The sequence below is a fragment of the Jaculus jaculus genome, chromosome 9, assembly GCF_020740685.1.
Source record: "Jaculus jaculus isolate mJacJac1 chromosome 9, mJacJac1.mat.Y.cur, whole genome shotgun sequence".
NCBI lineage: Eukaryota > Metazoa > Chordata > Mammalia > Rodentia > Dipodidae > Jaculus > Jaculus jaculus.
Window position 1 is genome coordinate 6,420,552 of NC_059110.1, and position 25,990 is coordinate 6,446,541.

At 45.0% G+C, this 25,990-nt stretch overlaps 1 protein-coding gene across 3 annotated transcripts in view; it reads left to right on the top strand.

Annotated features, from left to right (window-relative positions):
• Prkn (parkin RBR E3 ubiquitin protein ligase) overlaps positions 1-25,990 on the top strand; it is a 1,150,905-nt gene that overhangs the window by 936,484 nt on the left and 188,431 nt on the right. For all 3 annotated transcript variants that reach the window (XM_045158191.1, XM_045158190.1, XM_045158192.1), the window contains 2 exons: positions 6,684-6,745; positions 23,064-23,213. In XM_045158191.1, the coding sequence (XP_045014126.1) occupies positions 6,684-6,745; positions 23,064-23,213 (212 nt within the window). The remainder of the gene's footprint in view (positions 1-6,683; positions 6,746-23,063; positions 23,214-25,990) is intronic.

Here is a 25,990-nt window from a genome sequence, read left to right on the forward strand (position 1 = left end):
CTCTCTCTCTGTCTGTCTCTCTCTCTCTTCCTCTACCTTATGCTGTCAAATAAATACATGCAAATAAAAGTATTTTTAAAAGTAACTTCAATAACTCTATGGGAATGATTCACAACCTTGAAGTGTCACTGAGAAGTTGGCATCCCATCTCTATTCTTGAAGGGTTATGGATCAACTCTTAGAAGTGCTTGCTTATAATGCCTGACAGCCTGGGTTCAATTCCCCAGTACCCATGTAAAGCCAGATGCACAAAATGGCGAATACATCTGGAATTTGTTTGCAGTTGGCAGGAGGCCCTGGTGCACCCATACTTTCTAGCTCTCTCTCGGCAATAAATAAATATATAAGTATAGTTTTTAAAATAAAGGACAAAGGGAAATGTTGATTAGTAACTAACTGAAATAAAGGCAATTTATTTCATCAAGGTCATCATTTTCAGGAAGGATGCAAATCTGTCTTCACTGTCATTTCTGAATGTCTGTGTGTACACACATGTGAATGTATATACAGGTTCATGTGTGTGAGAGCAGTTGTACACATGCCGTGACGTGACTGTGGTCAGAGGACAACTTTCAGGTCATTCTTTGTCTTTCCACCTCACCTGAGGCAGGGTCTCTCTCTCTCTATCTCTATCTCTATCTATCTCTATCTCCCTCTCTCTCTGAATCTCTCTTGCTCTTTGCTTCACGGGCCGCTACTTTCTGGGACATTCTCCTGTGTCCACCTCCTAACTTGACATCAGCTTGTTGGGACGTTGGGCTTCTGACTTTCCATGTGGAGTCTGGGGATCCAACTCAAGCACTAAGTTTTGAGCAGTGAGTTTTTTAATCCCCTAAACCATATTCCCAGACATTCATATCCATTTTAACAAATGCCTAATCCAGCTGGGCCTCAAGCAGGCCTGATGTCAGCAGAGGCATTGCTGCCCTGTGGCTGTTCTCCTATTTCTCTTGTGAGTAATTCAGTTCTGGCCCTGAGATTTACCTGGAGGCTGAGGGGAAGAGCAGACTCTGCTAACCCCAGGACCAAGCCAAAGACCTGGGGCCATCAGAAATGAAAGAGGGCCAGTTTGGCAGAAGGGCAGGGAACCAGCAAGAAAGCGAGCCAGGACCACAGAGGATGGCAGAGGTTCGTGCCAGGACGCTAGCTCTCACTGCTGGTGAGCTAGACAACCTGTGGGGTGATGGCCTGCTCAACGTGCTCAACACCCTGGTGACCCCAGGAGAAGAGAACAGCCACTGGGCACAGGTGGCGGACTGGGCAGCAGGAGGGCACGATGGGGCTGTGGCAGGCAGGTAAAGCTTCCAGAGACAGTTGACTGCTGTGGGTGTGTGGGAGGGGTGTGCGTGCGTGCACATGCGCATGTGTGTTCATCCAATGTGCAGAATTTGGAGAGCAAAGGAGCATATCAGAACTATTAACACCTATTTTCATGTAGTCTTTATTTGCCAAACCCATTATTCCTCCTTTCATTCCCCATCAACTTTCTCCTGTCAACCTATAAAACATACAGAAAAAGATTACCTGAATATTGATTTTATTTGGGAATAGCAAAGCAACATGATGGAAACATGTATATCATAGTAAACGATGAACTATCGACACATTCAAAGAGATTGGGGCAAAACAAGGAGACTCACCTCAGATATTTAGAACTGGAACCCTTGGTCACAAGCATCAACAGCAAGAGTAGCACCAGCCCAGTGTTGGGACAGGCCGTCGCTGGGCAAATGGCCTTGCACAGTGTTCTTTGCAAGCTCACAGCCCCCTTATGCAGGCTTGAAGTTGGAGTGGTCCTCAGAATCTGTGGCTATCAGGCATGCATGCAATGGGGTCCCATACAGGGGACCCTTCTCCCTTAGAGTGTGACACAAGTAATTCCATTTAACAAAGTTCCCCTTCCTTACACACGCTGGGTACCTGTTTGGCACGTCTACTTTTGAGTTCTCCATCCTGACACTGAGCTTGTACGTGTCCTTTTCTGTATTTTCATGTTCCTGTGATAAGCACAGCCACGGGTACCGCTCCATGTCCCTGTGAAGCACCTTGACCCTTGTACCCCCCACACACACACCTCTCACTACATGCTGTGCCCGTCTTGTTTGTTACAGGTGGCCCCATGTAGCATGTGTCTCACGTTGTGTAGTCTCCTGTTAAGGGCGTGACATCTCCACTCTCACTGACGTCAGCCCTGCGCCTTGTGTCTGAGGAGAATGTCAGAATATCAATTCTGAAGATAAACTCATTTCAAATTCTGTCTCTTATTTTACCTAGAATAAAAAAAAAAGTAAGCCAAGGCCATTTTCTTAATGCTTAAGGGATATGAAAGACAATTATACTCAGGGAATATCATGAAAGACGGGGAAGGAAGCACGAGAGAGTCTGAGGGTGGTAAGATGGATTTAGGTACTATCCTGAGGACATGGAATGACTGCCACCCTCACAGCCGCATCGTCTGTTGACTATCGTTAGCACCACAAGGCCTGCACAATGCCGAGATCATCAACATTGTGACGGAGATGACTGAGGAGGGTGGTGTGAAAGAAGCATCAAAACAAAAGAACTAGTCAGAAAGAGGAGGGGAGTCACTGGAACGGGGCCGAGGGGGCGACAAAAGAAGTTAACGTGAGAGGACTGTGAGCAAATTACTGTTTGTTCACAAATGATAAGTTTTAATTAAACATGTGTTGGGGCTGAAGAGATGGCTCAGAGATTAAGGCAAAGCCTAAGGACCCTGGTTCGATTCCTCAGTACCCACGTAAAGCCAGATGCACAGGTGGCACATGTGTCTGGAGTGCATTTGTTACAGTGGCTGGAGGCCCTGGCATTCCCTTTCTCTCTCTCTCTCTCTGTTCTTCTCTCTCATCCTTTCTCCCTCTAAATAAATAAGATATTTTTTTAAAAAATGTATTTCAAAGGGGAAAGTGGAGGGGGGAGGGAGGGAATTACCATGGGATTTTTTTTTATAATCATGGAAAATGCTAATAAAAATTTTAAAAAAATAAAAATATTTTTAAAAATTTTAAAAAAATTTTAAATAAAAACAAAACAATTAATGAAATTACAAATATTTTGCACCGCAAAGGACACAGTGAAAAAAGCAAAGAGGCAACCTACAGAATGGGAAAAAATCTTCGCCAGCTATATATCTGATAGAGGATTAATATCTAGGATATACAAAGAACTCAAAAAGTTAAATAATAAGGAATCAAACAAGCCAATCAAAAAATGGGCTATGGAGCTAAATAGAGAGTTCTCAAAGGAAGAAATACGAATGGCATATAAGCATCTAAAAAAATGTTCTACGTCACTAGTCATCAGGGAAATGCAGATTAAAACTACATTGAGATTCCATCTCACTCCTGTCAGATTGGCCACCATCATGAAAACAAATGATCATAAATGTTGGCGGGGATGTGGAAAAAAAGGAACCCTTCTGCACTGCTGGTGGGAATGCAATCTGGTCCAGCCATTGTGGAAAACAGTGTGGAGGTTCCTAAAACAGCTAGAGATTGATTTACCATATGACCCAGCTATAGCGCTCCTAGGCATATATCCAAAGGACTCATCTCATTTCCTTAGAAGTACATGCTCAACCATGTTTATTGCTGCTCAATTTATAATAGCTGGGAAATGGAACCAGCCTAGATGTCCCTCAACAGATGAGTGGATAATGAAGATGTGGTACATTTATACAATGGAGTTCTACTCAGCGGTAAAGAAAAATGAAGTTATGAAAATTGCAGAAAAATGGATGGACCTGGAAAGTATTATACTAAGTCAGGTAACCCAGGCCCAGAAAGCCAAGCGCCACATGTTCTCTCTCATATGTGGATCCTAGCTACAGATGACTGGGCTTCTGCGTGAGAATGAAAATACTTAGTAGCAGAGGCCAGTAAGTTGAAAAGGAGACATAAAGGGTGGAGAAAGGAAGGGAGGAGGATACTTAATAGGTTGATATTGTATATATGTAATTACAATGATTGTAATGGGGAGGTAATATGATGGAGAATGGAATTTCAAACGGGAAAGTGTGGGGGTGGGGAGGGAGGGAATTACCATGGGATATATTTTATAATCATGAAAAATGTTAATAAAAATTTTAAAAAAAATTATAAATAGGGGAAGACCCCATTTTTAATAAATTATTTTAAGGTATTATTTCTTAAATGTAGATATAAAGTGAGGCATAAACATTTTGTGTTTCTGTAAGTAAAAGGTCCAGGGGGAAAAAAGCCTATAAATTAACTTTAAGTGAAAATACAAAATCAAAGCAAACGATAGATGTAAGCTATTTTCAACCAGAGTCCTGAGGAGTTGGTGAGGGCTTCCATGTCCGCCTCACACTGGGCCACATGCCGTCTTCCAGCACTTTCCCCTGAGGCTCTTCTCATCCCTCAACCCAGACCATGGGACTGACCAGGCCGGCGAGGCTTCATCTCATTAAACTAAGCCATGTTGACTTGCTTCCAAGGAGGTCTGCGGGGCTGAGCTTACATAGCGGTTCTCACTTGCACATCAGCCAGTCAAAGGACCCCACGTGTACGTTTACCGGTGGCTCCGACGCGCATGCAATCAGCAAGCGGAAGTGGGCAGCCCTCCAGCGGCCCTCACCCGCGAGCTTCTGGCTTGCAGCTGGACAGGCATCAGCTCAGGCACATGTTCTCTCTTCAGTGAGCCAAATTTCTTTCTCCACATCAACGGATGTGCCTGTGGCAACTGATTTATTATTTTCTTTTTTCTACCAAAATGTTTGCCTCGGGGTTTTCATTTATTTTCTTAAATTATTTGTAATACCTCAGTAAATATTTATGCACCGTTTTCTCATTGTGTGAGGTGCTATACAATATCAAAGATGAAAACTCTTCCAGCATTTTCCATGTCCACAGAATGTCAGGATAGTCGGGCTTCCCCAGAGAAGCAGAACTAACAGGATACGTATGTAGAGGCATGTATAGAGGACATTGACGGGGGAAGCAGGCACATGTGGTTATGGAAACTGAAAAGCCTTAGCTACTCTTCAAGGTGGAGAACAAGAAGATGTGCGGGAAGTCAGTCTGAGTTTAGGAGGTGCAAGAAACAGGGGCTGGGGCTGGCGCAAATCGCCAAGTCAGGGGTCAAAGGATCAAATGCTCTGGGATCTGAGGGAAAGAGAAGGGAGATGTCCCAGCCCCAGGAGAGAAGACCTCACCCTTCCCTGCTTTGCCGTGCTCCATAGGTCTGGTGCCCCGAATGGGCTGGGCAGTGCCCACATCCATGAGTGAAGCCAGATCTTCTTTTCTCCATCCACCAATACAAATGCTAACTAATTCCTTTCGCAAACACTCTCACAGACACATCCAGGTATATTTTGTATCCTGCATGTGCGTCCCATAGGCCAATCAAGTTGACACAATTAACCCAATTATCCTTCAAAATATTCTGCATAAGGTGCTGGGACATGGCTCGGTGAGTAAAGTGCTTGCCACACAAGCATGAGGACCTAAGTTCAAATCCCCTGCACATATGGAAAAGCCAGGCCTGGTGGAGTGTGCCTGTAATCCAGCACGGGGGAGCTGGAGGGCTGCTCACTTCTGCTTGCACATGTGCAGCCACACACATATGAACACACACACACACACACACACACAGAGAGAGAGAGAGAGAGAGAGAGAGAGAAAGAGAGAGAGAGAGACAAAAAGAATACCCTGCATAAGTGGTCAGTCAAACCTCCCTCACTAGCTTATGGTGAAATTCTTCCATTTTTCTGGCTGATTGAAGTCCTGCCTTGCAGACCAATGCACACACACTCTGGCTAAGGACACGTTCACTTATGTGAAGGCATGTTTTGTCATTACTCAGCCTGCACTTGCCCAGAAACCACCCCCAGTGCCTTTTACCCGCCCCACCTCACATGCCAAGTAAAAGGAGAAACAGCTCATGATCCAATTTACTTAATGGAAACCTCAGCAGATGATGTGATTCATGGGTCTTATCTCAAAGAACCAGATTTTAAATATCAATTTTGTGCCCAGAGTTAATATTATAGATGACTACAACCTAACCCAGTGGAATAATTCTATTCAGAAAATAGGCATGAAACACACTTCAACTGATACTTAAGTTTACAAATGTATACATATATAAATGTAGACGTGCATCCATGATTTGTTCATCCTTCTTGTGACTGAAGAAAGGGAATGCGAACGCCTGAAGAGGTGATTGGATTAGAGCTAGAAAGTAGGGGAGCCTCCTACAAGAACCAACGGAGGTCCTCAACCCCAGAGGATCTCGTGATGGCAGGATGCCCATTCTAAAGACTTGCTGAGCAGATCCCTGCCCCCACCACCAAGAGATAGCGTTTGATATCGGTATGTGAGAATCCACAGTCACCAACGCTCCCACTGCAACCCTCAGTATCCTGGCTCAGTCTTGGGGACAGGTGATACACTGAGCACATTGCTAAGTGCTAGAAGTACCATGATATCCTGTGACCAGGTCATAATGAAAAAGGGCCAAGGCCTGGCCAGAGTCACATGCATCCCTCCCCTACAGAGCTAGGGTCATAGCAAAGGTAGTACCCTCTCTACTTTTGCGTCTTCCCCGTCATCAACATCAGCAGTGACAGTCATGACTGTGCATGAGAACATGCTGCTGTGCGGAATGATAATGACATCTCTGTGATCAATTCTCCCCCCTAACAGCTGGCTGTCCCAACTCCTTGATTAAAGAGCTCCATCACTTCAGGATTCTCGGAGAAGAACAGGTGAGTCAGCCTCTCGAAGGCCACATCACAGTGTCACAAAAGATAGATGCTAATGAGACAGTTGGGCCCTCCCTGGGGAGGCCGAGTGTGTCTCATGACCCACAGCACCCTGCAACGGGGAAGAAAGCCACGCCACAAAGACGTGTGAGGACACTTTTCTCCTCTTCTATCCATCAGCCCTGACAGGTTATTAATTGCTACATCTGCTCTCTGCCAGATCATTTCATCTCAAGAAAGGGACAGCGAGCAGGCATGGAATGGTGGCAGATGAGCAAACAAACAAATGCAGAGATGACTTACGCCTGAGGGAATGATAGGCACACGCGTGCCTGATGTGATGTCTGGAGGAGATATGCCAGCTCTTTGCCAGGTTTCTGTACTTTGGGCTATCTGTACAGCTGTTTCCCATCTGGAAGTCTTTGTGACTTTCAAGGGAGGGTCCACTTAAAGTGTCTGTTTTAAGAGCTATTTAAGAGCTGTGTTGTGCTCAGTAAGAAATGCCAACTTGTAAGTGGATATGCTGATTATGTATGAATACATGCGTGCATGGTTAAGCATTTTTGTTGGTGATGGTGGTGTTTTGAAGCAGGGTCTCACTCTCGCCCAGACTGACATGGAATTCTCTCTGTAGCCCAGGCTGATCTCAAACTCACAACAGTCCTCTTACCTCACTGTCTCAACTGCTGAGACTAAAGGGGTGCACCCCTTTTTTAAAAGTAAGCCTGTATGCTTACACTTTAAAAAATATGTATTCATTTATTCATTTATTTATTTTAGAGAGAGAGAAAGAATGGGCATGCCAGGGCCTCTAGCCATTGCAAATGAACTCCAGATACATGTGCCACCTTGTGTATCTGGCCTAAACATGGGGACTGGGGAATTAAACCCTAAGTCCTTTGGCTTTCTAGACAAATGCCTTAACTGCTAAGCCATCTCTCCATCTCTGCTTATACTTCAGTCTGCTTAAAATATAATTGGTCTTTCATATCCATGGGTTTATGTCTACATATTCAACCAACCACAGATTGAAAATATTTAAGAAAAATTAACAATAAAAACGATATAGCAGTAAAATAGTGCCAATTTAAGAAATACTGCACGATGTTTACATAGTGTTTTTAGATACTCTTTTTTTTTTAAATTTAATTTATTAGTTTTCTTTTCAGTAAATACAGGCAGTTTGGTACCATTATTTAGGCTCATCTGTGATCTACCCCCTCCCATTAGACCCTCCTTATTATTGAAAATGGGTCGTGCATTGTGGAGTTAGCCCCCAGTTATTAGTATGATAAATGTCTCTGAAAATCATGACCCAACATGTAACTCTGACATTCTTTCCGCCCCCTCTTCCGCAAGATTTCCCTGAGCCATGTTGGGTTCATTTTTGGTCTGCTTCATTGCTGAGGTGTTGGGGGCCTCTGAGGCTCTGGCTCTCTGATTTGGTAGGAGTTGATTTTTCTCTGCATTGATCTCCTTCCCCTTTGTGCTGGTATCCAGTTCACAGGAAAACATCACCCTTGCTTATTTCGCCAGTTGTCCTTAGTTTCAGTTGGGCCCCTTCTGAGGTATGTTGGGGCAGCTCTCTTCTTAGGATCTGCATCTATCTTTTTTTCCCTCGTTGTTTGTAGTGCAGCTAGGCGGTCGCCATCTTGACCGGACTAGATATTCTTAGTAATAGAGAGATGGTTGGATGTACACAGGAAGAACTCAGATATGTGCAGACTTTAGCAAGTGCTATAGCATTTTAGATAGGGGGCTTGAGAATCCTCAAGATTTTGGCATCTGTTAGGACTACTGGAACCAATCCTCCATGGGCATGAAGAGACAGTTATATACCTCTTGATCCCTGTGTGGAAATACAAAGTATGTTAAATCTTGCCTCTAAATTACACTTAAACAACTCACACTAAATAGTTGGCAATATGTTAGCTGACCTCACTTACACCCTATCATTGACTTTCACTCACAGAGATTGACTTTGCCAACTCTGACCACACTACAAGCAAATGGAATTGTGGTGGCTTCATTTTGTCAATGGATTTTGGGACTATGTTTTTGTTTGGCATGGGGGTGGTGGGTAAAATATGACTTCCCATTGACAATGTAAGATTAAAAGCAGAAAGAGTTAAGGAAGGATAAGAAACTGAAGTCATTTGCACGGGCTTGAATTATAGCATGCCTCCTTCATTTCTTCAGACTGTGAGTTGCCAGAACAGTAGGCATAAACGTTTACTCAGATACATTTCCCCTGCACTGCAGGTAGGTAGTCATACCTGACTCACCCCAATATACCCCCAAATGAGAACACCTTCCCTTGAGCCATTTTTCAGTGAAAACCTGAGATTTCTTAATGTGAGAGACACTGGTTGTTACCCTGACATTTCTGTTCAAGTAATGGAGCCCTCTCTTCTAACTCTCACTAATATTTGCAAATTGTTTCCATATTTGTTTTAGAGTTGCTGGGTAATTAATAGGGAAAGAATCCATCTATAATCATCACCTAGATTTGCATAAAAGTTGGACCACTTTGCATTCCCCTAGAAATGTAATCAAGCCATAATCAAAATTAATATTACCCTGATTAGTCATGGCTATATAGTACATCACAGCAATATTGATGTCTATGTCCTAGAAAAACACATTTCCTTCCTTCTTTCCTTCCATTCAGAGAAGTTGGAGACACACGGAACCAAGAGGAGGGATAGTAAAGGTGGAGATGGGGGGAAATTATCATCCAAGGTGGTCAGGATGTGGCTGAGGAGAGACACAGATCTCTATGTGGAAGTTTGGGGTCATGAGAGAAGGCTTAGACTTCCCTGGTGACTGAACTAAGAGGTCATAGTAGTCAGGGATGAAAAACTATGACAAAACCAGAGACCTCAAGGCAGATGGTGGAGTAAGGCTCTGGAGTATAGGGTTCCAGCTTCCCTGCTGCCCCGTAGGATGCACGGCTCAGCAGGAGCGAGGGGCACTCCCAGCTCTCGCTGTGTGCTCCAGGTAGTTTGTAGTCCTCAATGAAATCTTTACCTCCAGGTAGGTTACGATGTTGTTGGAGAAAAAAATCATTTCGTCTTAACAACTTGGTTTCTCCTTTTGTGCCAAGGGAAGAGTGGTACTCAGCCAGCTCCGAGGACATTTTTGTTAAGTAGGATTACAGAGTGAGCTGTACATATTAAGTGCTACACAAAGATGTTTCTGATTTTAAATACTGTTTACACTCCACAATGCGCTGGAGTAGCAGCATCATAATGGATATTCAAATACATCTGATGTTCACTTAGCACATGAATTGGTAAGGCTACCCAGATAGTGGCTGATTGCTGAATTCATTGCTAGATGACAAAGATGAAAACCAACTAATTTTTTTGTGACGCCTTTGTTTTGATTAGGCATTTTGATTTTTGAGATTTGGATTAAAAAGGAATCACCAAACACTATAAACTATTCCCTCTGAAATAAAATTTAAACCACTTGAAAATTTTAAATATTTATTTCAGCTTCTTAGTCCCTTCTCTGATTTGTGCCTGCAATTCACATCCATACAGCACCTTCGCCACCCCACCAAATTATTTGTCAAGGATATCACCACATTGTAGATAAGTAGCGTCACTCCAAAGTTTAAAATGAGTCCTGAAGAAAGAAGGTGTCACCTGTGAGGTCGGCGGGGCTGGGAGAGCTTTCAGAAGACCTGCATTTCAGAAGTGTAGTTGCAGGGGTCGTAGCTACAGCGAGGGCAGGGAGAGTGCCTGCCATGGAGATAGATGGCTAGTAGTTGTCTGCTGAACGGACAGAACATGGGCAGGAGAGATGGCTTAGTGACTAAGACACTAGCCTGCAAAGCCTATGGACCCGGAAGCCACATAAGCCAGATGCACGAGGTGGCACATGCTCACAAGGTTGTGCATGCTTCTGGAGTTTGTTTGCAGTGGCTCGAAGCCCTGGCATGCTCATTCTCTCTCCCCCCTCGTAAACAAACAAACAAATCAACCGAAATATCACTAGGGACTCTCAGCAGATAAATTGGGAAAGGGAACAGAATGTGAACAGTTTGGGAAGAAAGAAAACCCTGGAAAAATATAACAAAACCACGACAGAGCTGAAAAGAGGGTTCCGCAGTTAAGTGTACTTCCGACACAAGGATGAGGTCCTAAGGGGCCTGAAACCAGGACCCACTTAAACAGACGGGCACGGTTATGCACACCTGTCCCCCAAGTCCCACAAAGGGGGCTAGAGACCAGGGAATTTCCCAAGCTTGTGAAATACAAAAAGCTCTGGCAATAGTAAAAGAGTCCAGCTTAAACGAGAATGGGCACAAGAGCAGCTCAGCAGGACACCCAGTGATCTGCTCTGGCCTCCTCAGGCAAGATTCCCCACCACAGGTGACCACGTGCAGCATTGCAAGGCCCATACATGCGCATGCAGTGCACACACACACACACACACACACACACACACACACACACACACACCACATTGTACATACAAGAACATAACAACACAAAAACAAATGAGGAAGTTATCAACGCCCATCCAGAGTGTGTGGTCAGCAGTTTGAACTGTGACACATAGCTGAGAAATCAGTTGCGTCAGGGGATCAAACAGCTGTGGGGTGCCTAAGAAGGAAGATGGGGGTCATGTGGCCAAGCCCGGGTTTTACCCCAGAGTGGCCAGAAGAAGAGAATTGTGGGCATCTGTGTGTTTCAGGCAGCACTTATGGTGGTGGACAATGGGATCGAGGTCAGACGAGGAAGGAAATTAAATATGAAGAGGGCCAGTAGCCAGGGGGAAAGGTTGGATCAATCCAGTAGAAGTTTCCAGAAAGGAAAGACTTGCCCAGTGGCCATACCTTGGCAAGAAGTCAAGAAGGATGGAGGCTGCTGGTTGAGAGAAACATATCTGGAGCTGGGATTTCAGAGGTTGCTCAATTTTGGGGGCTAACAAGGCCTAGAGAGGACTATGAGAATAAAATAAGAAAAACAGTATCACCAGGGATGAGAAAATAAACCTGGAAGGATGGGTGGGTGGATGGTACGCAGGAATTCAAATCCAGAGTGATGAGAGGAACAGAGCTGCAGCCAGAGCCGGAGGTGAGGGGCTACATCCAGGCCCAGGGTCAGCAGTGGGGAGGGGCATGTCTGCAGGCAGAACGCATGGGGCTCCAAGGAGTGGGGAATTCACAAGAGAGAAGGATACCAAGGGTGTAGTGATTTCACGGAGGAGCCAAGGGACAGTTTCCATCTCTGCCATAAGGTCAGGGGGTTGTGATACAGCACTCAATTCAGATGGGTTCAAGGGTGAAGGAAATTTGACTAAGTCATGGGGAGAAACATTGTAAGAAATCTGACTACTCAGGGCAGTTTATCATGGATCAGGGATTCCCAGATACACAAAGAAAATGATGAAGACAGCCGGGCACACAGTGCTTGAAGGGAAGACAGATGTCACATGATCTGTGTAGGCAAGCAGGAGGACCACTGAACTGCCTGGCACCTCTCCTCTGAGATGTGTCTCTTGGCCCTAAAGCAGCTATTGGGGCCTCATTTCAGATGTTTCCTCTATATTTCAGATTTATTCACCTCAAAGTTAGATCATTGTAAATATTAAGCCACTTATCACCATCCAGAAAATCACTTGAAACTATTTGTGGGGGCTGGAGAGATGGCTTAGCGGTTAAGACGCTTGTCTGCAAAGCCTAACGACTCAAGTTTAGTTCCTCTTACCCAAGTAAAGCCAGATGCACAAAGTGGCAGATGCATCTGGAATTCATTTGCAGTGGCTGGAGGCCTTGGCATGCCATTCTCTTTGCCTGTCTTGCTTCTCTTTATCTCTCTCTGCTTACAAATAAATAAATAAAAATATATTTAAAAAGAAACTATTTGTGGGCTGGAGAGATCACTCAGTGGTTAAGACCCTTGTTATTTATGCATGAGGGCCTAAGTGGACCTGATGGGCACTGAGTTCCATTCCCCAGCACCCACATAAATAGCTGGGCATAGCCATCCATGCCTAGAACCGCAGTCCCATGGGGAGCAAAGACTAGAAGTAACAGGTGCCTGCTGGTCAGCCAGTCTGACTGAAAATAACAGCTCTGTGTCCAGTGAGAGACTCTGTCTCAAGGAAGCATGCAGATGACCACCAGAGAAAGATGCCCAGTGCTCTTCTGTGGCCTCCATATATGAGTGCATAGGGTGTGAACATCTACACACACACACAGATGTCCCCCACACATGCACACACATAAACACACACCACACCTCATACAGTATACACACAGAAAAATTATTTCAGTTCTTGACATTCGAGCTGATTCTGAATGCTCAGCGGAATGAACCCATTTCATTGCCACACACAGCTGGACACAAAACTTGCAAACAAATGGCCTTATCACTTCTCCCTCCCACTGGCCTCAGAATCACCTGGAAATCTTCAGAGCTGCTATGAAATACCAAGTCAGAAAAGGTGCCCAGGAATCAGATGAAGGACGGGTAATAGGTGGTGTGGTTCACTGCTCCTTCCGAGGAAGTTAGGGACAAAATCCATTCACCTGTGGAGTCAGGGCTGTTGGACTATCCAAGTAACCACGCTCCTCCAAGCCTGTGCTCCGAAACTACAAGAAAGGGGGGATGCTCTTACCCAAAGCCAGCCATGCTGGGGGGCATACCCATCTGTACAGCAATCCTGGGACTCTTGCTTCTAGAGCCATTGCAAGTCTCATCAAGTAACACCCGTGGGAAGACAACAGCTTGCGTGGTCCCTGCCGTCCTAGCCTTCCAGAGAGGCGCTGCTCTGTGCTACACCACAGCACGGGACAAAGGGGCTAGCAGTTTTCCTCTCCCTCCCAGAAGATCCCACCACTCCTAGAAGCTGAGGCGCACACATTTTGGCATCATCTCCTCTGAACATCTGAAAAGTGCTTCCTAAGTTGTAATTCAAGATGCAGTCTGCTGCTCCAATTATTTTTTAGGTGTCGTTGGATGTGTTTCCTCCTTGCATTTGATCTCACCATCCTAATGATGGCTTTTTTTCTTCTGTGCAACAAACAAGGTCCAGCCCTCTCTCTAGCCAATTCACTTCATCAGCAGCTGACAGATGTCCAGGGATGCAAAGAACATTACTAGCAATGGCACAGAGCAAAAGAACAGCAGGTGACAGCAGCCACCACTGAGACTGTCACTAACTCTCTCAAGCTAACAACCTGCAAATGAGGAAAAATAAGATGGAGATTACTGACAATTTTGGGAGTACTTTAAAAAAGAACAAAACCTCATGCATTTAGGAAAATAGGGCATTTTGTGCATAGCAAGGGGGACTATTTTATCATGCATTGCTCCTCTACACATCCTCTAGATATTTTCATCCAAAAACAAAACCCAACAATGAACTGATTTTGATTAATTGATGACTGAGGAAGAGTGAACTGAAGGAGGTTTTTCCATCAAAAAAAAAAAAAAAAAAACAAAGGAAGGAAAGAAGATAGAAGGATGAAAGGAAAGGAGAGAGGGAAAGAGGAAGCGGGGATGGAGGGAGGAAATAAAGATGGAGACGTTGGTGTTGTAGAAAGTGTTTAGTTCAAGCGGGCATGGTGGTGCACGCCTGTAATCACAACACTTGGGAGGCAAAGGTACGAGGTTACCATGAGTTCAAGATCACCCTGAGACTACATAGTTAATTCCAGGTCCGGCTGGGCTAGAATGAGACCCTACCTTGAAAATTAAATAAATAAGAAAGAAAGAAAGCAAGTGTTTAGTCCAGTTCTGACACTGGGTCATGCTCCCATCCTGTGTGGAGTTCAGCTCAGATCGCGTGTCTCTGTGACTGCATAGACTCACGCAGGGCTGCCCAGGGTGGGAGAGGAATTCACCAGCAGGCAGGGGTCAGTGTGGTCGTGTGACATGGAGCAGCCATGCCCACACAGCAGAGCAGCTCTGCACCAGCTGCGGGCGGTCGTCCAGCAGGGCCTGAGGCAGGACTCCTCCAGGTGTTTTAACAGAAACCAGAATTGATGGTGAGAGGCCCAAGAGCTGTACCTGAGTGCCCCCAAAAGGACACTCTGGAAAACACCAAGACAGCACAACATCAACCTCCTTCCAGGCTTCGGGACTTGACAGGGGTCCAGGCAGCTCTGGGATGGCTGACAAGCCCTGACCCATTTCCACAGAACATCTGCCAGCTTGCCCGGGCTTCCCTTTTACCTACTTCTCTGTTCTTCACGTTGCTTGCCTTTTTAGCATTTAGATTCCTTGTTTCCTTCGCCTATGAAAGCATGCAAAGTGAGGCAGAGGACAGGGGTCAGGGAGACACTGCTCCTTCCTGCTCTGGTCCCTTGCCTGGCCACCCACGTCCTTTCATCATTTAGCATGCAACCTGCAAGCAACAGGAACAGGGAAGATGACTGGGTCACCAGGGCTTGAACTTGTGGTCCTCACCTCATTACAGAATGGAATTCCACTCAGCCCAGCTCTTTTAACTACCTCGGGCCAACAAAATCCGACAACTGTTTCATTATATTCTCCCATGACTCATGATTTACATTACTAAAATATGATTTTAGTGAAAGCTCTATGAATCTGGCGCTTTAAGATGAATGTTTCCTGTTTTTAAGAGAATCTCTGAGAACACATCCATAAAGACTAAATAATTGACTCCACAAATAAATAGGGATAAAGCATAACAATGAGTCAAGAGTTTACCTCGTAAAGCATTGTAGAAGAATGTACTTTTCACCATAATCTGATGACATATGAGGGAATTTTTACTGTTTTCTTTGGGTGCAGAGAAGTGTGCTCTGTTAACATTATTACCAAAAACTTTTGTAAGTATTAGGTACAAACTACGTTATCCTAGATATCTGAAAAGTCTCCAGCTTATGAAAGCATACCTGGGAGTTTCCTAACTAGTTTTAATCAAAACTTAAATAACAGTTGGTGGGTTGATATTAACATAACTCCCCACATATGTGTATGCATGCACATACACACACACACACACACACACACCACTCATTCACTCACACATAAATGGCTATTGTGCATTCCCAAGATGAGCAATAAGTGATTTGGGCTAATTTTCTATTTTTGAGCTTACTTGAAAGTAGATTCTTCTTAGATCCAGTCCTCATTACCGACTAGCCATAGTCCCCCAAGTTAGTTCTATATATAAAGTAGTTCTAGCCACTATTGGTAAGCAAGACTAGTCCATGGGAATTGTTCAAATCATGCCAAGGGAACAGTTCATAGTCACCAACCAGAATCCATTTATCATTTATCTTCCCATTGTTATGTACACGTTATACCAAGAGAAATAGCATCTGTTCTACTTAGCACTAACTTATCACAGTTCTCCATGAAGTTTATGTGGCTTGCTTTCAGTAAACTCATGCTTTTGTGCCAGCAAGAGGTAGAAGGCATCTATGGAAATGTGGGTCATATCTTGAAAGAAACTAAGTAAATCTGTTCCCTAATTACTGTCTAAATTATGTCCTTAGGGCATTGAGATTTCTATGAATACCAGCATACTACTGGTTCTAGGTCAATTTTTTTTCTTATAAATTTCACAATGTTTAAAAACCATGTTTAAGTAGGCTCAAATCCTGTGTGTACTTTTTAATCATTAGAAAGCACCAAATATATGCTAAAATATTTGTCTTCATTTAAAAAGGAATTCTATGCTGAAATGCTCTTGACTTTATCATAAGGGAACATAATAGTCATTACTTATACATCCTTTAGCTAACAAAAAGGGGAGAGACATAGCTTTACATATGCCATTGGCATTTGAGACAATTGTGAATGTGGTCAGCAAAAGTCTCTCATGTGCCATTGGACTTTGTGCAGGCTAACTTCTTCCTGAGGAAAAAAGCCACTGTCCTGTGCTCCGAGTAGTGAACGTATTTATGTAAATTAGGTGTGTACGAGGTTGTCAGTTACACAGGAGTCACCGTGCACCTGCCTGTGGTCCTGGGAATAGGGCCCAGAGCACTGTCATATGAGGCATAGGCTCTACCACTGACTGGCACTCCTCCAATCAGGAGCAACTGGTTTAGAATACTTATTTATGTAGGCGAAATCATACTGAAAATCATGCTGTTATTAATTCCTATTGCCAGGGCCTCCAGCCACTGCAAACAAACTCCAGACACATGTACCACCTTATGCATCTGACTTACCATAGATACTGGGGAATCAAACCTGGAGCCTTAGGCTTCACAAGAAAGTGTCTTAACCACTAAGTCATCTCTCCAGCCCCCATTAGAATTTTTGAACTACCTGAAACTTAAGTAAGGTTTCATTACCATTAACCATTCTATAGTTATGTTTATAAGATTTTATTTTTATTTATTTGAGAGAGGAGAGAGAAAGAAAGAGAGAGAGAATGGATGTGCCTGGGCCTCCAGCCACTGAAAACAAACTCCAGATGCATATGTCACCTTGTGCATCTGGCTTACATGGGTCCTGGGGAAGTGAGCCTGGGTCCCTTAGCTTCACAGGCACGCGCCTCAACCACTAAGCCACCTCTCCATCCCTTCACACTTATTAATTGTGCACTATTGACAGACATTATGCCAAGCTCAGGGCATAGAACTATAGAGACAGACACAGGATGGATGGAAAGAGTCTGAAGTAAGCTCTAAAGTGACCAGATTCCCACCAAGCCTAATACAGAACCAGCCAAAGCGCTCTCTAAACAAAGCCTCTACTCACTAATGAGGCCATTGCTTAGACTAGGAAAAGGGAAAAACAAAAAGAATGTCCAGGTTGGGAGAGATGACTTAGTTAAGGCATTTGCCTGCAAAGCCTAAGGATTCAGATTTGGTTCCCCAGTACCTACGGACACCAGATACAAAAGGTGGCACATGCATCTGGAGTTCATTTGCAGTGGCTAGAGACCCTGGTGTGCCCATCCTCTCTATACCTGCCTTTCTCTCTAAAAAATAAATAAAATATTTTAAAAAATATAATGCCCAATTAAAAACTATTGGAAAACTACTAGAAACAAAGTTGGACATGGTGGCTCATACCTATAATCCCAGCACTTGTAAGATGGAGAATTGCTCCAGGTTTGAGGACAGCTTGGGCTACATAGTGGGTTCTAGGCCAGCCTGGATTACAGTGTTAGACTCTGTCTCAGATTCTGAAAGCAGAAAGTTTTCCAAGTTTAACTTCTCCATGGTTTTGAAGACTGCCTAAAAACATCAAAGGAGGAAAACCTAGAGGCAAAATAAGCTACTCAGTACCTGAGTTCCTCCCAAATTTCATGTGAAAATGAGCAAAAAAAAAAAGACCAAAGTTGTAACAGAGGAATAGCAAAGTTTTATCCCATGCAAAGCTGAAGAAGAACAAAGTTGATCCCATGAAAAGCTGAAGAACAAAGTTGATCCCATGAAAAGCTGGGGAAGGATAAAGTTGATCCCATGCAAACCTGGGGAAGGACAAAGTTGATCCCCTGCAAAGCTGGGGTAGATAAAGTTGGTCCCATGCAAAGATGGGGACGGATAAAGGAAAAGACAAACAGAATAACATTCTTAAGATGAGAGACAACTGAAGTGCAAGATTACTAAGAAGTTATGTAAATATGAATGCATGTAACAGAGATTGTATCAGGAGAAAAGTAAATAAGAAAGAAACTTCTGGGCTGGAGAGATGGCTCAGCAGCTAAGGCACTTGCCTGCAATACTTAATGACCTGGATTCAATTCCCAGTACTCACATAAAGCCAGATGCACAAAGTGGTGCATGCATCTGGAGTTCATTTACAGTGGCTAGAAACCCTGGTATATCCATCTTCTTTTCTTGAAAATAAATAATAAATAAAATATTTCTTGACCTGCTCCGTTTCCGACCTGGACCAGTTCACCCCTCCTTAGGCAACCTGGAGGTTCCCTTGCTCCCAGTAGGTCACCAGATTGATGCCAAACTTAGTGCAGACACCCGATTGGCATACTGCAGCCCAGAACTCCTGGACTCAAGCGATCCTCCTGCCTCAGCCTCCTGAGTAACTGGGACTACAGGCATGTGCCACCACACCCGGCATTTTTTTTTTGGACTTAACTCTTTTTATTGGGTTGTTTACCATTTGCTAATTAAAACTTGCAGGCTAGTCAGGCATGATGGCTCATGTCTTTAATCCCAGCACTCAGGAGGCAGAGGTATGAGGATCGCTGAGTTTGTGGCCAGCCTAAGACTACAGAGTGAGTTCCAGGTCAGCTGTGAAGCCTAAGAACACTTGTTCAAATCTCCAGTGTTGTACATGCGCACAAGGGGCCACAGGCATCTAGAGTTCCTTCACAGTGGCTGAAAGGCCTGGCGCATCTCTCTCTCCCTCTCCCTCGTTCTCCCTTTCTCCCTCCCTCTGTCTCTCTGTCTGTCTGTCTCTCTCAAAAAAAATTTTTTTTAGAAAGAGAAGGTTGTGCCGTGTAGGGAAACAGAGCTGTGTTCCTCAGAGGGGCTTGGTACACGTCCACTACAGTGAGGAACCGTTGCTCAAGAAGTGGTCGCACAAGCCCCGGGAGGCAGGATGGGTGGACGAAGGTCTTGCTCCCTCATCCAATTCCAACAAAACTCCATGGTGACTTCAGGGCAGCCCAGCGTCTCTCCCACACTCGCAGCTTGGTGTCATTTCAGAGCCAGACACACCGCTAACCCGCCTCCCTTTAAATCCATCTTCTTCTCAGACCTCACAGGACCACGAGCTCCCTTCTTCCATTTCTTGCAGACCTTTGCCTCACTCTCAGATTTCCAGCACCAGCCTAGCCTGTCTGCCCCAGATAGTCCTAAGGCTGGCCACTCCCTTCCTAAGACTAAGTCCTCCCACACCCTAAGACACTCCTTGGGCCTGTCACTTGCTTTTCCCTTCCCTTTTGTAGGCTGTCTTGTTACTAATCCAACCTTAGAAATCCTTTATGCTCCCATTGCCCCCTCAGATGCCCCTCTTTTGAAAGGAAAACTGGGGGTAACTGCCCATTTTCACTCTTTGAATGCTTCCCCCCTCCCAAGTCTCTCCAGTGAGCCTTGGGCTGCACTCCACTGTTGCCAGGGTCACAGCACAGCTCTATCTCCTACTGCAATCAGTGTCCAGTGACTGACGCATCAGCAGCCTCAGGCAGGTAGATCCCCATGCTCTTACTGACATGTATTCCCCTGGCTTCCAAAGTGCCCATGTCCTTCTCATTTCCCACCTACTGCAGGAGCAGTCATTGGTCCATCTCTTTGGTTAATTTCTTCCTCCCTCCTACAAAGGGTAATTGTCACATCCTGTTTTACAAGACACACAGTTTGTCAAAAGAGACTTACAACATTCAGAGATCTCAGAGCTGAGGAGATGGTTCTGTGGCTAAGATACTTGTTGTATAAGCATGTGGACTTGAGTTCATCTGGGTGTGATGGTACCTGCCTATTATCCCAGTGCTGTGGAGGCAGAGATGGGAGATCCCTAGGTCTTACAGGCTAGCTATTCTAGCCAAATCAGAGAGCAGCAGGTTCAGTGAGAGACCCTGTCTCAAAAAATAAGGTGAGCATGCAATGTGACCCTCTGGCCTCCCCACACATGCATTTATACACACACACACGTACAGATGCAAAAAATATATAAAATGTGCTGGGGAGATTGCTCAGTGGTTAGAGGCACTTGCTTTCAAAGCCTTACAGCCTGGGTTCAATTCCCCAGTACCCACATAAAGCCAGATGCAGAGTTGCACATACCCATGGAGTTAGTTGGCAGTGGCAAAAGATCCTAGTGTGCCCATTCTCTTCTTTTTCTCTATTTCTCTCCCACTAACTCTTTCTCTCTCTTTTCCATGCTTGAAAATAAATGAAGAAAATGTGTTAAAAACCACAAAAATTAAAATTGAAAAGGAGACTCAAAACTCATCAAAAAGGCTGGAAAGATTGCTCAGTGGTTAAGGCTCTTGTCTGCAGAGTGTAATGTCCCAAGTTCAATTCCCCAGTACCCACATAAATGCATAAAGTAGTGCATGCCTCTGGATGACTTCTCTTCTACACTCCCTACTCATCCGTAAACATGCACATGCATACACACAAATACACAAACACACACACACACACCTGCACCTCTTTTCTTCCACAGTCCCCCATATAGTCTTCATCTCCTATCCTAAGGGAAATAAAATGCACTTGTACCTGACTTCTCTTTGTCTCTCACACCAGACATACAATCTGTCTGACAATTCTGCAGTGTCTGCTCTCCAGTATATTCAGATTCAGCCACAGGAGACACCCCCACACCCCCCCGTGCCCACCATGCCACCTCCCTAGTTCAGGCCACTGTCATCTTTTACACAGACTGAAGTGAGTCCCTGCCTACATTTTTGCTTCCTGAATCCCGTGTACCCTCCAGAGCCTCTTATGAATGTAAGTTCCAGATGGATGTCTTTAAAACATTAGTCAAGTCATGCCATTCCTCAGCTCAGAGCTCTCCAGGGTTCTGATAGCTTTCGGAGTTAACAGCCAGAGTTCTTACAGCAGCCACCAGGGATGCAGACATTCTGGATCCCATGAACTCTCTGCCTTTGCCCTCTGTCACATGCTCTCATTCACTCTGTCTCAGCCCCACAGGCCTTGAAGCCATTCCTCAACCCAGCCAGGTACATAAGGCCTCAGGACCTCTGTTCTTCCTGTCTTCAAAGCCCTTCTCCAGGGAGCCAGGAGGCTCACTTTCACATCTCCTTCAGATGTCTGTTGCAGTGTGACTTTCCTGTAAGGCATTTTCGAACCACCACTTCACAGTTGTGACCCTGTCTTCCCTGGAGCCTGTGTCGTGTCTCTTCACGATTCTCCTCACTCAGCACCTCTCCAACTGCCAGGCATCTTTAGTGCTCACCGTGATGGTCCCCTGGACGAGGACAGCAGTGTTTGTTTGCTTCACTATGCCACCCTCAACTTGGACTCCACTACTGTCTGGTGCATAGTAGGCTCTCAGTAAATCTTGCATGAACTCAGGACACGGGGCAAACCCATTTGGCCAGATCTGAGTTTATAGAATAAAATGAACAGATGATGTCAGAAGAACAGTGACTTTAGAAGTGCAGCAAAGACCTTGAAAACTTTCCCATGGGGTTTGGGTTTTACTCCACAGGCTGACAAGACCATCAAAGGGAGCAAAACATGAACTGATGAGAAGGAAGGAAGCTCAGGGCCACCGCTCCCACTGCAGGAGGGGCTCCAGACAGCGCTGGAGTGGGTGGTGCCCGCACCTTCTTGAGGTGTGCCTCAGGGATCTGGAGGGAAGAGAAGGTGTGCCTTAGCTCAGGACTCCCAAATTAAAGTGCCTCCAGGGCCACAAGATGTGAATGAAAAATAAATAGTAGCTGTGCTTTCAGGACCCACCCTGAGGGTCTTCTTCCAAACACACACACACACACACACACACACACACACACACACACACACACACCATCAGTGCTCCTCCCTCCCTCCCTCCCTCCCCCAAACCCTTTCACCACCCATCCTCCCTCCTGCTCCGGTTGGCACTTCCTCGTCCAGTGGAAGCCAACGCTTGTGGGTAGGTTCCAGGAGCCTCAGCTGCCCTGGGCTCGGTGCTGCAGGCATTGAGGCCGTGCGGAGGCTGGGTCTGGACGGGGCGCTGTACAAGCCATGGCCACAGAGAGTGTGGGTTTGGCGGGGGCGGAAAGGAGGCTGCTGCCGCCTGGCTTTCTCTGCTGAAATGAAGCCAAGATAAAAGGTAACCGTGCTGGAAGAGGAAGAGGAAGGGCAGGATGGAAATGTTCTGTGATGGTAGACCTCTTCTTCATTCTGAATGTACCCATCCATCACCAACTCGTAGGTAGCCAGCAACTGTGGGGGGGAGGGGGATATTAGGCTTATTTTTTTAATGATTAGAAAAAGTTCATAGAATCTCAAGAAGAAGCATAGAAAAGATAGTGCCTTATAAGATAGATAATATCCAATATTTAAAAGAAAGATATGTTCTTTAATATTTAAGGACAAAATATCATAGGATACCAAACTGAAAACAAAAATGTTGTCTGAAGACAGAAATACAAAGTGTGCCCCTTACCTTTTGTGGGGTGGATTTGGAGACAGGGTCTCACGTACCTCTGGACTCCTGATCCTTCTCCACTTCCTAAGTGATGAGATCACAGGGGCGCGAGCCCCCACGCCTAATTATCAGCTAACTTTCTCTGCATTGGGCCACACCTTGCCCCCCCCCCAAACACACCTCTTTGTCCCCAAACACACACGGTTTGATCTGGTTAATGGAGTGACCCCGCCCTCCGCTGCGCACGTGCCCTAGTCTCGGCCGCATGGCTCCAGGAGGCTCACCTTGCTCTCCGCTTCTTGCAGTACCGCAGGTACCAGCAGTACGCAGCGGAGGAGTGGGTGCTGCAGATGGGGGGCGTGCTGTGCCCCCGCCCCGGCTGCGGGGCAGGGCTGCTGCCCGAGCAGGGCCAGAGGAAAATCACGTGCGAAGGCGACAACGGCCTGGGCTGCGGGGTGAGTACACGCCCCACCCGGGCATGTTCGCCGGCCTGCTCCTTGACTTTGTCCTTTAAGTTCCCGACTAGAGCCCACATGTGAAAAAGTATGTATTTCTTCTGGAAGAAGGGGTTGTCGTGTGCGCCACCTTGTGCGCATGTGCGACCTTGAGCGCTTGTGTCACTGTGCATCTGGCTTACGTGGGACCTGGAGAGTTGAACACGAGTCCTTAGGCTTCTCAGGCAAGCGTCTCAACCCCTAAGCCATCTCTCCAGCCCCTGCTCTCATTGTTTATTAAGGAATTTATTCTAAGGTGTTGTGACCCATGACACCATTCTTTCCTGTAGTGCTTAGCTGATGAGCACAAGAATGGACTTTTTCTTTGAGTTGTTTTGAAGTAGACACAAGTAAGAAAAGTGATCAGCGTTGCTTTAGTGACACTATTTTTGCCTAAGTGTTTTAAGAAATAAGACACAGATTAATGTGGAAAACTCAAAATGCTATTGTCATAAAAAAAAAAATCACTTAAATAGCAATGGGCAAAGTTAATGATGCCTGTTAGGGAAGCAAAATAAGAAACATGGAAAATGTGCCAGGAGGTCAAAACAGATGACCTGAACAGCTCCTCAAATGAGTCTGTGCCAGCTGGCCGTCAGAGGAGGGAAGGGTGACTCCAGCATGCCAAGGCTGCTGACTATAGGTTGAAATGACAAGCGGATACTCTTGAAGGCTGGAAAAGGTAGGAGGCGCATGTGGTCATAAGATGCTATTCAATTTTGATGGGAAACATCTCAGTTAGAATCACAACTTCACAGGGCGCTTCGTGGAAGAGAGAGCAGAGAGCAGTCATATAACCAGACCTGATGTTCAGTTCAACACTGTGGGTCTGTGATGCACAAGTTGGCACGTTTCACCCCTTGTAATGCTCCCTGACTATCCTAGAACACGGCTCACAAAGCTGAACTGAGCACTACAAGAAGTGGACGTTGAAAACTAATGAGATGCCTAAAGGGAGAGAAATACCCTCTGCGTCAATAATCATAGTTTTATTAGAACAAAAACCCAAGTAGCATCTGCTGTCCTCAGAAACTATGTAAGTCAAGGCACACTTCCCAGCCCCAGTGTTCGACAGTCCAGGTTATACTCTATACTGATTGTGTATGGGATCAGAATCCTGGCCAGTATCTTAATCAAAAGTGAGTGATGATCACTTTAGATGAATGGCTAGCTGACATGACTGCCTGTTGACAGCCTCATGTTGCTCCCTCTGTGAAGCTGGATTTTAAGATTTTTAACTTTCTTCATGAGACACACAGTTTCTTTGGTCTTGTTTTTGCATTGTTGTTCACTTTGAGAAGTTTGAAGATTTTAAGTAATGTTAAGACTTGGAAACCTTTTTGTTATAAAACAGTGTGACATTGTGAGTAGCCTGTGTATTTATGCAAGCTGTGCAAACTCATTTTAGGACTGAATTGAATTGGGTTAAGTGAGGTAAGTGGGGCAAACTTTGCCTCGGGAAGGGTGGCTATGACCTGCATGTTCCTCGGAACTCGGGAAATGAAGGCTGTGAGTCTTTGTTTGATTTTTATTTGTTCTGTTTTGTTGTTTAGGGAGATAGTGACAGTTGGGTTGCATTAGTTGCTGAGTGCTACCTAACAAACAGCCCCAAATTTCAACAGTTTGGTGTAACAGGCACGGATTGTGTCACAAAGTTCCTGAGAGTTAGGAATCACCCGTAAGGGGTTTGATTCAAACCACCACTTTCATTTCCCAATATTAATTGTCATTTACCCCACTATCAGAATTGGCATTACCTCAATAAAGACTTCTTCAAAATGTAGTGAAGCTAACTCATATAACTTTATAGTACATCGTGTTTGGAAAGCACGCCTAGTACATAATCCAGAATGTCAACACACCACCCTTCGGACACCCACCCAAGTCCATCAGGCATGTGAAAGTGCTGCAGAAGTCACCGTGTTCTTGTGCCTTATGAAAAGCCACATCCTTCCACTGATATATAAAGAGGCCTGGGCATTCTGACACATCACATACCTCACTCTTGGGAGCACCAAGACTTTGGTTTTTGACTCAGCCCAAAATACTTTTACAGCCATAGATGTAAAAAATTTTTTAAAAAAATGTATTTCAGGATCAAATGGTTTGACCTCATTCTTTGCTGACCCTGGGTGATAGTTTTACTGTTGCTCATAAAAACATTAATTGATTTCCTAAGGAATGCACGTTATGCATTATTCTTTCTTCTGGCTTGATTATAATTCATCAGAATGATCTCACAAACTTTTATGACTCCAGTGCAAAATGTTGACATGTTTAATACTAGAAAGCAGCAAAAAATATGGAATGCATTATACTCACTGACCTGGGACTGCGGAAAGCTGTGGCAATCAAGCTTCATGAGTTCTCCATAAATAAAACATCTTTATCTGATTTGGTGTTATCCAAGGTGTGATTCTGGGAGATAATGCTTTAAAATGATAGCTGAAGTTGAGGGAAGAATTTTCTGTTTAAAACTAGAAATCTGGGAATAAGACTTAGCAAAACTGAAAATAATTCAATCTGGAGACCTTTAAAATGCCTATTAGGTGGGCTGGAGAGACGGCTCTCTGGTTAAGTGAACTTCCTGCAAAGCTTGAGGGTCTGAGGAGGCCTGGGACCACCTGAGTCCCAAGCTCTAGAGCGTAAAGAGCTGTGGCCCTAGTTCATGACGAGCAGAGACTGGGGAATTACTGGCACTCACAATGGCAAGCTCGGAAATCAGTAAGAGATTCCCT